At 39.8% G+C, this 15302-nt stretch overlaps 1 protein-coding gene across 2 annotated transcripts in view; it reads right to left on the reverse strand.

Annotated features, from left to right (window-relative positions):
* Positions 1 to 13220: 13220 nt before the first annotated feature.
* Positions 13221 to 15302, reverse strand: part of LOC311038094 (GTPase IMAP family member 8-like) — a 16253-nt gene continuing 14171 nt past the window's right edge. For both annotated transcript variants that reach the window (XM_084047434.1, XM_084047433.1), the window contains 2 exons: positions 13775 to 14528; positions 13221 to 13491 (listed from right to left, as the gene is read on the reverse strand). In XM_084047434.1, the coding sequence (XP_083903560.1) occupies positions 13319 to 13491; positions 13775 to 14528 (927 nt within the window). In that variant the 3' untranslated portion in view covers positions 13221 to 13318. The remainder of the gene's footprint in view (positions 13492 to 13774; positions 14529 to 15302) is intronic.

Consider the following 15302-nt stretch of genomic DNA (forward strand, 5'->3'; position numbering starts at 1 on the left):
GGATTTTAACAAGGTCTATGGCGACGTGAAAAAAACAAAAAACAACAATAAAACGTTGGCACTGGTGAGTACATTATGAGATTAACCTCTGGCGGTCAATGTGTTAATATGATATTGGCGTCACGGACGCATCCTTGGTATTTTAGCAGTGACGTCACAGACTAATCCTTAGTATATTTATCCTTATATACGCGTTCCCTACACATGTGTTTTTTGTTTATGTTTTTTCACGGCTCGCGGTACTCAAACACTAGCGGGATTATTATTTCTTGTCAACATTCAAGTAGAACCATGAGAAGGTATAACCCAGCTAAAATAATGTGTCATTATAAAAATATATAAATGATATATGATTAGCAGTCCACTTCCTCCTGTTGGTACGGATGGATTCACATTGCATCGTTCCGTACCCAAATACGCATGATCCGCATCCGAGACTACCTCCGGAGGCGGTCTCGGGTACGGTACGTTTCGGGGAACGATACGCAACGTTCACACTATCACAACATCAGCCAAGTGGTCCAGGGTGCGCACCCGGGACCATAGTGTGAATCCGCCCTTAGGTTCAACTGAAGTAGCCTATCACCTATGAGTTTTATTTGTGCTCAATAGAAATAAATGTTTTAATTGCAGTTTAAAAAGGTAAGCTACAGTACAGTAAGTGTAAATGTGGGTCTCAGGGAGACACCACATTTCTCTTTTGGGTCTTGAGCTATGACGTTTGGGAACCACTGCATTAAGGGCTGAGCTCCAGTATCTTGGGGCTGAGGCAGGAAGGGATGTTTTACCTTGGAGATTGAATTGGACCACTTTTTTAAAGTCTTATAGCCTGGGAGCAGTGGTGGAGGAAGTTTGAAATTTTACTTAAATACAAATATAATATATTGTAAAGTTAAGTAAAAGGCCTGTATTCAAGATTTTACTTGAGTAAAATTACAAACGTATAGGCATCGGAATATACTTTTTTATTTTTTACAAATGTATCACACTTTTTTGAAAATAACAGATCTACAAGCTCACAATACGGTGTAATGTGACGCGTTGTGAGCTTGTATATCGGCTATTTTCGAATATCCAAAGTAGGTGGATAATGTATTGTTTTGCAATAATAATCAAAATCTGTAAAGTAACTACTTCAACTAAAGCTGTAAAATAATAGTAGTGGACTAAAAAGTACAATATTTGCCTTTTAGATGTAGTGGAATAGAAGTATAAAAAAGAAAATATAAATACTCAAGTAAATTAAAACTACCATAGCTTATTATGTGGTCTACAGTAACTATAGTGCAGGCTGACTTGATTTGATTTGAGTTCTAATATGTGCTATTGGAAGATTAGTGCTTATCTTATTACTGTCTACAGAGTTTGTCTTTTTCCAGACTCTAAGCGTCGTCAACATGGAGGACTGAGAAGTGATTCCTGTGAATGAAGAGAACATCCGCATTCCATTCTTAAAATGGGAGTCACGCTAATCTTAACCACAAGATAGCATAGTTCCTCTAGAGGATAGTGTTGTTGTTCAAACACAGTGTTACGTAACAACGTGTAAGAAAATAAGAGAATAAAACAAGATATCTCAACAGTACATTCTGTTGTTCAATTATCTGTATTTTGACAAACTTCATATCAAAGAAAATGTTAAAAGACTCCTGTTACACTTTAAGGAATGATTCTCAACAAAAGATGCTGTTGCTGCACTTGACATTGAAGACCATTTATTGTCTCTGCCAGACCGAAGGCGTGGTCAAGACTATGTTTTTGCCCCCGTCCGTCCATGTCCAATCTGTATGGTAGAGTATGTTATACAATATAATGTATACAATTGTTGTGTTTGTATTTTGTCTCCCTGCTCTTCTATTGAGACATTTAGATCATGTCAAAGGTCATGTCTCACCTAGACACAGGATCTGACATGAATTTTGACCTGATGGTCAAGATTCAATTTATCCCCTGAACCAGCAGACCGGCTCTATTAGCACAATTTTAAAGAAAAATCAGCACTTGCGCAGGAAACCGGGTTCAAATACGGGGTAGAAGAGGAAAGTTACATAGTGCTGCTTTATCACGTCTCTGAACGATTGATTTTCCACTGTGTAGAATTATACCATCTCTTTGCAGATGAATCTGGGTTATGTTATTTATTTAATATTTGTGCCTGATTTTACCGATTCATTATCAAAAAAATAAAAAGTTAATTTCCCCCAAAAAATGTTTTGCAAAATCGATTGGGTGGGCCAGCTTTCTATGTGGGTGGGACACGGCCCACCCAGGCCCACCCATGGCTGTGCCCCTGATGTACTGTTGAGATATCTTGTTTTATTCTCTTATTATTTAATGTATCTGAATATGTAACTACCCTAACGTATTGCTGGCTTACTAACAAGATACATGCATGCACACTGATCAACGTGTTTGTGCACTGAACACGTGTGTGTGTGCTGCTGTAATAATAAATAAAATAGCGAAACCAAATAATATTAGTTTTAATTAAGAACGTGTACCATTAAAGCCAGGATTATGGCTTTAATTGTACATGTTCTTAATCGGGGTTCATAGCGGGAGTAAAATTACAACTCGCGGCCCGTGAGTTCGGGAGGAAAATGCGATACTCTCTTCTATTCCCACAGCTTGGCCAGTGGCCACCAAGGCTACGTTAAATCCCTGCAGTTCAGTCAGTCAGGGGGAAAAAATCTACTGGTAGCACAGAGTAACCTAAACAAGTCATAGCCAAATTGTAATGAAATCTGCTAACCGAGTGATACATTTTCATCACATGACTCCGATCCAGAGAAATGTGTGTGACTTTTGAACAATATTTGAAAGGAGGACTGGCAAAAAGACTATTTGGAGGAAAACGCAAAATGGGGAAAATCTAGCCTGGCACAAATGAGATGGATGGAGTTGAATCATGATCCAAGGCATCCGGCGATTTTGATGACCTACTGTTCAAGAGTTATTGATGCCTTTGTGTGTTTTTAAACTTAAAACTTTGTATTAGTTGTGTACTGGGGAGGGGGGGTCTCTTGGCATTGCTTTGAATTTGATCATTGTTACCTTTTTCTTGACTTTTTATGCCATGTAGCACTTTGAGATTTGTGTTAAGGCAATCATCTGGGGACCGCCCCCAAAATAATGTGGGACCCACAGGTTTGGAAACACTGATCTAACCGACAGGTGATGTAGGCCTACTCTCACAGTAACATGAGCCAAAGCAGCATGTCGTGCAGTACAATGGCAGAGAGGAGTGATGATTGGTTAACGTAAGGTAAGACTTCAGAGTAAGCCAATCAGAGACAGAGTTGGGCGGGTCTTTCTTGCCTCCCGGGGAAAATACACACACATGCTGTCTACGCCACGGCAGGCACATTTACTACCGTATGACATCTCCCCTCTTTTCTTTTTTCTTCAGGAAAGAAAAAACAACTCACTCTCACACGCATGCCACACACACACACACACACACACACACACACACACACACACACACACACACACACACACACACACACACACACACACACACACACACACACACACACACACACACACACACACACACACACACACACACACAGACAGAGAGAGAGAGAGAGAGCAGGAACAGACAGAGAAGGGTGGTGTTATGTAGCAACTGGTTTCCAAGTTAAATGTTGTCATATGCAGCATTGTGTTCACTTCACTACTACAGTTGTTTCTGCTGCTGAAATAATATATGGGATATATGGAAGATATGGGGGGACGGGGGCGAGGGAGGGGTAATTCTTTGAGACACACATCTGGATTTTTGACCAATAAGCACCTTTGTTTGCACCTTCAAAGGGTCAAACAAGGGAATCACGTGACGTTGATCCCCTTCCCCTATTCGCTCATACTATGTTCCCATTCCCGACGATCTTTGCTGCATGTCTCTCTCTCCCTGTTTCCTGTCTGTCTGTCTGTCTCTACTGAAAACTATAAATAAAGGCCATCAAAAAGCCCCCAAAAATGTCTTTAAAAAACAAAGAAGCGATACTTTATTGTTTGTATATTCATCGTTTATAACCGAGTCATTGTATAAACACCATCAACTATATAATACCAGACTAGGGATATTATAGTTCTAGTAAAGTGATTAAAACACTTACCCTATATAAATCTTTAGGCTTCAATCCAGCATGGCAAAATGGAGTCCATGCTGTTCAGTTCTCTGTGTTGTCCTGTTAAAATGGTGGACTGTGTATTAACTCACATAAAGTTCTATCATACAGGTAGTTGGGAGGAGTCACTGAGGATCCAATCCTGTCCGGACAAGCTAGGTGAAGCTAGGTTATGTGAGCACAGAGGGGAGAGAGGAAACAAGGAAACATGTTGTTACACTGTATTCATGTACTTTGCATTGATGTTTCATGAACATATCGGTATCAGTGTGTTTTACATTGTGTTGTAGTTGTCTCTAGTCTTCCGCCCTATCTATCTCTCTCTCTTGCTCCTGCCTCTCACACTGACACACACACACACACACACACACACACACACACACACACACACACACACACACACACACACACACACACACACACACACACACACACACACACACACACACACACACAGAGACAGAGAGAGAGAGAGAGCAGGAACAGACAGAGAAGGGTGGTGTTATGTAGCAACTGGTTTCCAAGTTAAATGTTGTCATATGCAGCATTGTGTTCACTTCACTACTACAGTTGTTTCTGCTGCTGAAATAATATATGGGATATATGGAAGATATGGGGGGACGGGGCGAGGGAGGGGTAATTCTTTGAGACACACATCTGGATTTTTGACCAATAAGCACCTTTGTTTGCACCTTCAAAGGGTCAAACAAGGGAATCACGTGACGTTGATCCCCTTCCCCTATTCGCTCATACAATGTTCCCGTTCCCGACGATCTTTGCTGCATGTCTCTCTCTCCCTGTTTCCTGTCTGTCTGTCTGTCTCTACTGAAAACTATAAATAAAGGCCATCAAAAAGCCCCCAAAAATGTATTTAAAAAACAAAGAAGCGATACTTCATTGTTTGTATATGCAACGTTTATGACCGAGTCATTGTATAAACACCATCAACTATATAATACCAGACTAGGGATATTATAGTTCTAGTAAAGTGATTAAAACACTTACCCTATATTAATCTTTAGGCTTCAATCCAGCGTGGCAAAATGGAGTCCATGCTGTTCAGTTCTGTGTTGTCCTGTTAAAATGGTGGACTGTGTATTAACTCACATAAAGCTCTATCATACAGGTAGTTGGGAGGAGTCACTGAAGATCCAAACCTGTCCGGACAAGCTAGGTGAAGCTATGTGAGCACAGAGGGGAGAGAGGAAACATGTTGTTACACTGTATTCATGTACTTTGCATTGATGTTTCATGAACAGATCGGTATCAGTGTGTTTTACATTGTGTTGTAGTTGTCTCTATAGTCTCCTTCCCTATCTCTCTCTCGCTCTCACACACCCGCATGCAGCACCACATGTGGACTCGCACGCACGCACGCACGCACACACACACACACACACACACACACACACACACACACACACACACACACACACACACACACACACACACACACACACACACACACACACACACACACACACACACACACACACACACACACACACACACACAGGAACAGACAGAGGAGGGGTGGTGTTATGTAACAACCGGTTTCCAAGTTAAATGTTGTCATGCAGCATTGTGTTCACCTCACTACTACAGTTTTATTTGATCTTCACCACATGTTGTTACCTGACCTGCTGCTGAAAGAAGTTGAAACATTGTTCATGTTTAGTGTTTATTTTATTTAGAATCCCTTTGTTCTGTGGTATTGCAACACGGTATAGACGACTTCATGAATGAACCACCTGAGCCTTATTTAATAGCGTATTAGTGTAAATCATCACAGAGGTGTGTGTTCACACATTAATACTGAACGTCATATGTGTAGAAGGCGTACATTTAGCTAATGTTGATGTCTGGCCATGAATTGTGCTTGTAATCAAAATAAATGTGATTAATCTACTTGCATGATATTATTGGATTTATGGAGATTGGATCAGGAGAGATAAAGTCTTGTGAAGAAGTGAAAGGATTTCCTCAGATTGAAGTTGTGGTCAGGTTCATGTTGATGGTTCCCGTTTCCTCTACATCTATGCTTCTCAAACATTTTCATATGAAGGACCCATATTAAAATATATTTATATAAATTAATATGTAGTTGACCACAGACCCCCATCTGAAAATGTGTTATGTCAGGTACCCCCGTACAAGATTTGTGCAGTTACAAAAAAAAAAAAAGTGTTACATCGCAACCTTGTAGATCTGATATTTTCAAATAGCTGATTAAACTGATTTTGATGCTGTATTTACACATTATGCTGGCGACCCCCTGGAACCCCTTTAAGGACCCCTGGGGGTCCCCGGGAGCCACTTTGAGAACCATTGCTCTGCAGAGGCTGAGTGAAGGTTTACTGCCCTTAGAAGACACTTCCAGACCTGAATGTCATCATTTTAGGGACAGGACACTTGACCTTGTCAATTCTTTGAGGTCACAAAGGTAAAATGCCAGGGCAGGTAGGCCGTCAAATCATCAAAACGTGTAATTACTAAAATACTCAAATTAAAATTACTAAAAAGTCAAAGTACCTACAAAAAGTGTACCTACAGTAAGTACAGTACTTGATACAAAATGTAGACTACTAGTCTTAATTACTTTCCACCACTGCTCAATACCACCATCTACTGGTCACTTCTGGAGCTTGGTTTTGAGGTGGCTGAATTCTAGCCCAGTGGTTCTCAAACTTTTTTTGTGTCAAGAACCCCCAAATTGATGTGTATTTGGCCGTGGACCCCCATGTGAAAAGGTTGTGTGTCAGAGATCCCCAGAAGAGAAAATTTATGCTAAGAAAATTCAAACTTATTCAAAATGTTCCAAACATTTTAAATATTTTTTCAAATATTCTCAAAAATAGCAGATGTACAAGCTATTCAAAAATACCAGATCTTCAAGCTCGCAGCACGGCACAAAGTGATGCAGATCTGCCATTTTTGAATAGCCAATGAATAAAGTGGTTAAAATGATTGTGATGCTACTTTAACTACCTTTTCTGGGGACCCCCTGGAACCCCCCCCCCCTGGAAGACCAAAGTGTAGGGTATAAAAATAGCAATTATTGTATTATAGAAAAGCTTACAAAATGGTACTTTCATTTATGTGCATATATAGAAATGGTTAAAAGTGTGTGAGCAAATATAAGGGAAGAAGACTGGTACAAAAAGTAAAGTAAATCAAACATAAATCAAAGGGAAAAGGAACAGCGGTCCCTAGTGTGCCGCTTGTTCCACATGGACCTACAGATCAATGACAAAGCAGACATTTCACAATATGCACACAGCATGTAATACATAAACACAAAATGCACTCGGCTACAAAATGTCACATGAGATACAATGGGCAAACCAATAAAAGGATTACCTTAGCTCTTATTATATACGTACACATCAGAAACCTCTCAATGTTTCCACACATCAAGCTCCCCTGTCTGCACCTGTTATACAATGACATCAGATATATAGGTTAAACCAAAATGTCATACAAAAATCATAAACAACAAAACCTACATAGACATTTGTTCTCCTTTGCACTATACATAATCTGATACTCACATATCTCCAGTTTAAAGGGTTAAATGCCTATTTCACGGAGACTAGGCCACACCCCAAACAATTGCTGAACACTGGACAGGCACCACAAAGCACCAACAGTGAGTATCAAAGACCTGATGATATAAAAACATTCATTGTAGACCATATAAAATACAATAAAAGCAAGGATACAAACAAACCAAAACAAACAGGCTTACCAAGTTAACAGGTGAGCACTCAAACCTCCTCCTCTCAACATGGCAGTGTTGAGGACCCACAGATTACTGACCTGCTAGCTGCCTGTTCAGAAGGCATTAAATACCTGTGTCTATTACGACCTATTATCACCTTCTCTGCCTCCCTCTAGGGGCTACAGGCAAAAAAAAGCAAAACAGCACAAGTACAGTTAAAACACTTTGAATAAAAGGTCGGTCCAAAAAAGTCCTTGTGGTCTTGATTCCATTGAGGTCCTTGTATTCAATTCATTAACACATACAATAGCACAAAAATCATCACAAAAAATGATTGTACAGAGTCGGAAAAACAACGTATCATATATATATATATATACATATATCATATACTATAATAGAGTCTGGGAAAAAAATGGGGGGGGGGGGGTTAGAGTCAAAGCAGGGGGGGGGCAATATTTATACAACACACAAACACACTTAACCACTTTCACTTAATTTTCTTTCCTTTTCTTTAAAGCAAAAAGAACCAATCGTTCTTTGCATCGCAACACCTTGTGTAGATTTAGGCTATTTTTGCTAGTATACTGTTGTGCAACACTACCTCATGACCAGGGAGGGCATTCATTTACAAAGAAACCTAAAATGTTTAAATATGGAGATACTAGGTTTCTGCCCTACAGAGACAATATTCTATTTTCTACGTTCATTTGTTGGCCCAGATGTTACAGCTGTTCTGGTTTAGTCAATGTTCAGTCAAACAAACAACAATAATGTATCCATTTATGTGGCCCTGTGACAGACACTGTACATTAATATAAAGGATCCCACACACCAAATGGAATTAAAAATACAAAAAATAAGAATCTATATTTCTGTCATCATCTCAATGAACTGAAGTTCACAGTGAATTTATATGTATATTTTATATTTGAACTGAATGTAAATACACCTTAAATCTAGTTTCAAAAGCTGATTTTGTATGTTTTTAGATAAAGTATGGATGAATGATAAAATATCTACTTTAATTTGCTGTTGAAGCTCCTTTAGTCATTAGCTGACATTGACAAATCAGTTTAAACCTAAACAATAATATAGTTTACACCAACATAATAGAAATGTGTTCATATTATAATAAAAAAAAAAAAGGAAAATACTTACATCTGTGTTTAATAAAATCATTATTTATTTGTTCATGCAGGTTTGACTGCATCAATAAATCAATTCTTATTTTTCATCAATATATAGAAACAATTTTATCTGCAGGTAAACCTAATGTAACCTTAGTAGCCTAATACATGTTGATATATAGACATATTGTAATAAACTAAACAATGCTAACAACAATGAAACCAACCTCAGGGGGATTTGATCAAAGTTCACAAAAGAAAAGAATGAAAATATTCCTGTTTCCCTAAAATACAGGTCATTACCCGACATCATAGTATTAATTTGGTGATGCTTCATTCATACAGGTTGATGATTTTATTCAAGGTGAAAAATCATTTGAAAAAAAGAAGAATCACTTTATAACTGTGTTATATGGCAAACAATAGTTTAAATGAATGTGAATTAATGACATAAAGCCCCGTATGTGTATGGACTAATAGTAAGTAATTCATTAAGAACCAGGCAGGAAGAATGAACAAATTGAATACCGAGTTCTTCTCAGTGATCATTAATGATGAATACATTGCATGAATAAACATATAAAATAAATCAGTCTTCTTACAATGATCATGTATGATATTGTCGTATATTAGCCCTTATTTGCTATATTTTATGAACGGTATGCAGGTAAAACATCTGATATAAATGTAACCTAGCTAAGTAAGCGGAATCATGAGTGACACAGACTGGTGTTCGCATAGGTAATGAAGGGCCTCAGATAGCTGTCAAGTCTAATTTACATTGCCTTTTGTTATCTTGGAGACACGAAGTCTAAAGTGATCAAAGAACTTGGACAACAGCTGTTGGGGGATTCTCCCCCAACCCACCCGTTTGTCTGTATTCAAATGCGAATGGACAGTTTAAAAGATGAACTAAAATGTTACTCATTGCTACGAGTACTGGTGAGCCGTCAGGCTGTGCGGGAGATCAGGGCTCTGCCCTGGCTCTCTGCTATGATGAATGAATAAATGGTGAATATGGAAACTCTGGGTCCGCGATGTCTCTCTTCTCCTCCACTACTTTTGTAACATCTACCAGCCGGGTAACCCGCATTTTGGGCCTCATTTGACACGATATTTGGCGAACCAGCGGCTATTGTTGCTTTCCTTTCCGGGAGCTCTTTAGAGAAGAACCTGTGTATTTTGAGGTCGCGGGCCTGGCTGCGTGTGGAGGATTGGATCCATGGGTCTTGCTACGGAGGAGGACCACCGCGGAGCGGGCCATGGGGACGTCGGCGCGATCTACGAGGAGTGACCTCGCGGCGGCTGCTGTGATGACTGGCTGCTGTGATGACTGGCTGCGGCGGCCTCGGGCCCACGTCTTAGATGGCTACACTTCTCTACTCTTCTCTACTCTTTCCATGGTCGCTAGTAGAGCGCGGGGCTGTGAGGGCGGCGTTGCGGAGGTCTTGCTGTGGAGAAGTCCTCCGTGGGGGGATGAGAGGAGAATGGAGAGGCTATCTTTTTGGCTGGAAGACAAGATGAAGATACCATCTGGGAACAGCGCTCAGTTTTCTGCTGAGGCGCGTGGACATTGAGAAAGAGACTACGAAAGCAGCATTTTCGGATGGGAACACTGACAATACGGGACGAGAGGTTATATTTGAAAGTGATAAAAGAGATTTGAACCGCGGAGCGTCTATTTTTGTTGCCGTGAGTGAACAGTGTAAAGAGGATTTGTTGTGACACTTTCTGGTCACTGGTATTTTATGTGAGTTTACTGTGTGAATTATTATTTCATTGAAGGTACACATGAGTTTTGTGCTGAGAAGACCGGGCGACTCCCGTGACGAGGTACATGCGAGAAGGTTTTATCGTTTGGTGAAATGTATGATTCAACTGTAGACTGTCAGCATTCAAAGTGTGTTTGCTGTGTAACATTTTATTCCAGAGTTTAAGGTAAACAGAGAGACCTATGCACTGATTTGGAAGGGGAAGTATATTTTGATGCGAAAGAGAGCATCCTATGTATTTTCTCTGAATAAGATTTTTGAGTTGTTTTTGTATTTCAAGCTTGTTTTATTTTTAAATAGTTCCTGTCTTTGCCTTCTGTGTCAGTCGAAAGTCATGTGACCCATGACGCACGCGTCAGATTTAAGTCGATCCGTTACTAAATACTGATATTCTTGCTTGATTTTGTGAAACAGTTTGTCTATTTTTATTTTGAAATTGAATGTAAATCACTGTATGACTTTATTGTGTAACTATGATGCCTGTATCTAAGTTGTTCTGTCTGATTTGTTGTTTGAAGTTGAATCTTACTGAATGTCTTTTTGCTCTGCTTGAGTTCCAGCCATGGTCTTGGGGGGTCGTAAGTGAGAATGTTATTTTTGATGTTTTTCTTTCATACTGTTTTATTCAATATACTTTTTGCGAAAGACGTTATAAGTCTTTCGTGGGGGGATGTGTCGTATATTAGCCCTTATTTGCTATATTTTATGAACGGTATGCAGGTAAAACATCTGATATAAATGTAACCTAGCTAAGTAAGCGGAATCATGAGTGACACAGACTGGTGTTCGCATAGGTAATGAAGGGCCTCAGATAGCTGTCAAGTCTAATTTACATTGCCTTTTGTTATCTTGGAGACACGAAGTCTAAAGTGATCAAAGAACTTGGACAACAGCTGTTGGGGGATTCTCCCCCAACCCACCCGTTTGTCTGTATTCAAATGCGAATGGACAGTTTAAAAGATGAACTAAAATGTTACTCATTGCTACGAGTACTGGTGAGCCGTCAGGCTGTGCGGGAGATCAGGGCTCTGCCCTGGCTCTCTGCTATGATGAATGAATAAATGGTGAATATGGAAACTCTGGGTCCGCGATGTCTCTCTTCTCCTCCACTACTTTTGTAACATCTACCAGCCGGGTAACCCGCATTTTGGGCCTCATTTGACACGATAATATCATTGATATCAACCGTCTTTACAAAACTGTTAGTTTTCAGGAAATGAAACAAAATAAGCAGTCCAATGCATCCAATGTACTGTAGTTATTATTTAGTCACTAGATTTCTGCCTGACAACAACATAAAATGTAAGGTAAGAAAATCAGTATTAAAATGTGTGTGACAGCTGCTGTTCAAACTGAGGCAGTCAACATGAGTTTGTTTTATCAAGGACCCTGCTGGTCATTCAATGATTTACAGGTAAAACTTAAACTGGACGGATCACCTAATCTCTTTATCTGATTTTAAGAGGCATATAATGGATATGATGTCTATGTCCTGTTCATGTTTTCAAAACACACACTGCAGTATACATTTTAGGTTAGAAGTTGTATTTTCTTTGGTTATATACTTGCAGAGATCTGTTATCGTCTTGTTGTTTTGTTGTTTTTATACTGCTTTGGTTTTGTCTTTACCAGGTGTCTCTCATAAAGGAGGTCTAAAACTTCAATGTGACTCTCTGGATAAAAGTTGACTTGTTAAAAAGACGTGAATCTAATTTGCACTTTACAGATGGTCAGAATAATGATTTAAACATCAATGTTATTACATGTATGTTCAAAAAGATTTGTCCTGGCAAACAAAACAAGCTGAAGGGCTCACACCGGTAGTGCTGAGGTGCTGACCACAGTGCAAAGGTATAACAACAATGAAGAGAGGTCTCACAGCTCGTAGTCAAGATGCAGACATTTATTTTACAATGAAACCAACGTTTGGACCTTAAACAGAGGTCTTCTTCAGGGAACAGAACAAGTCAAGGTGAACATCATGTAGGACACAGGTTAGGGTGTTGTCCTCAAATCAGGATACCCTAACCAAGGAGGGGCAACCAATTATCTAGTACAGTGGTCTTCAAGGTTTTTCAGGCCGAGGACCCCTTAGCTGAGAGTCTGTTGAAGCAGGGACCACCAGTATGTGTTGTATTAAATTGTGTTGCACATTAAATTAAACTTTTTTTATAGATGTAGATTCCTAGACGTGTTTGACAGCACTATCATCAATGTATGTGGGATGCATTTGACCGTGTATTTTCGAAATTTAACCACGTAAACCCTTAATACGTGGACTTGACCTTTCAATATATACTTGGTCTGCTCTTTTTTTCCTAACCTCTTTGCTGAAAATAGCCGATCTACAAGCTCACAACGCAGCACTAACATTGTCGGCTAATGTTCCCCACAGAGGGAATGCCAGGGTTCAAGTGGTTAATGTGAAAAAAAGAAAGAAAAAAGGTTTCTATCACACAAAGATTTGCCGGCCTACTTTTCTACATTTCATCATGATTGCATAATGATTCTTGATGTGATAATTGGTGTAATTATTGTTCTCATTTGACTGTTTTATATCTATGAATCATCTTCATCTCTCACACTCATCACATCAAGCTGGCTGGCAACTTCACTTTCATATCCTGAAGAGGGCGCTATTGGTCCACGGTGTCTCTTCAGCAGCCAATCATAAACCTTGTCAGGTGACCAGCAGTATGAACTTCCTGCTTCAGATGGTGTTCCACCACTCACTGCAACACAAGACAACACACAACAATATACTTGTAATAATAATACTAATAATACTAATAATAATAACAATAATACTAGTAAGGGTAATAATAATAATAATTATTATTATTATTATTATTACCCTTATTATTAGTATTAGTATTATTATTATTATTATTATGCCCACCAGAAGGGCATAGGAGGGATGTAATCCTGTGTGTCTGTCTGTCTGTCTGTCTGTCTGTCTGTCTGTCTGTCTGTCTGTCTGTCTGTCTGTCACATATCAATTATATTGATACTCACTACTTGGATTAAGGTGCTCTTTGCTGTTCCTTCTCCTGACAACTGGCGGGGTTGGTTCTTCTGGCTCCTCCTCCACAAACTTAAGCATCCTCTCTATCAGCTCCTCCTCTCTCCTCCTCCATTCGTCTTCTCTCCTCCTCCCTTCCTCCTCCATCTTCTTGAATTCTTCCTCTCGTCGGTTCCATTCTTCAGCAGTAAATGTTTGCTTTCCTGACTGTCTTTCAAACAGAGTCTTCAGTCTCGTCTCATGTCCCTCCCTGAAGTGCCCTGTGTCTCTGACAGACCTGCCTTCTTTTGAGTCTGAAGGTGCAAAGTGTCCTCTGTTCCTCGTCACCATGCCTTCCACTTTCTCCATCAGCTCTTTTACTTCTGAGATGTCCCGCTTGAAGCCGTCTAGAACATGATACCTGTAACCACATTTCTTCAGGAGCCACCTCAGAGGTTCTCCTTCAGACTCTATGTACTCCTCAACACGTCTCTCTCCCAGCCGGAATCCCACTGTGAACAGAACCAGAGTGTGTCTCCAGACTCTGTCCCCCAGCAGCTCCATGTGTTCCTCCACTGATCTCCTGTCAGCTTCAGAGAAACTGTACCAGAGAGGAACATTCACCAGGACAGCGTGGGGTCCAGGAGAACACAGAGTCACACCGTGTAGAAGGACATCTTTGATCTTCTGTGAGCCTGGACAGATCACCACACTCACATTTCTGTCAGCAACTCGTCTCTGTTGTCTGACACATTCTGTCTGTTCAGTCTGGAATATGAGGTTTACTGTATGTTAGTTATAATAACGAATACATGTGACTTGGGAGGTTTTAAGATTAACCATAATTGACTATTACTATTCTGTCTTAAATAATGACCCCCCCCCCAAGCTTTATCTAATAGCTCCACAATAACACATTAAATAAACTGTAATGAACTATATAATCATTAAACCTAACTATATCTGAAGATGGTTAATAATTACAACCAGTGTAGAGCTACAATATGGAAATCTACAAAATCACAACGCTCTGAGGTGTTGTGAGCTTGTAGAGCGGATATTTTCGGTGTGTGACACCGCGCTCAACTAAGTATAATCAATCCTTTAATGGAGATGCGGCGTACGACATCGACATCAGCATACACAGAGGACACAAAAAAATGCTGCATTCAAGTTCAGGAGAGTTTGGAAAAGACAATTCTCTTGAATGCTGCCTTCGACTACAGCATGGAGAGAGAGGGTGTTTGCAATTATTTCACCATAGTAAATGCTGCATTCATGGTCTGGAGAGGACACTTTTTAATGGTAAGCAAAAGGGCAGGGGCTCAAGTCCCCTTTGATGTCTATGTGTGCACGTGCCTGACCACGGATCACAGTGAAATGTAAATGTAAAACACAGAAGGCTGCATGAAAGATTACAGAGCGAATGAAAAAATATAATGATATATAATGTGTTGGCCTATCTATAAATCCACCAATCAGCTTTAAACCACTGAATATAAATCAAACATGATGGACACAACAAACAACAAGTACTATAAC

This window comes from Gymnoscopelus microlampas (assembly GCF_963454915.1).
Source record: "Gymnoscopelus microlampas genome assembly, chromosome: 21".
NCBI classification, from domain to species: domain Eukaryota; kingdom Metazoa; phylum Chordata; class Actinopteri; order Myctophiformes; family Myctophidae; genus Gymnoscopelus; species Gymnoscopelus microlampas.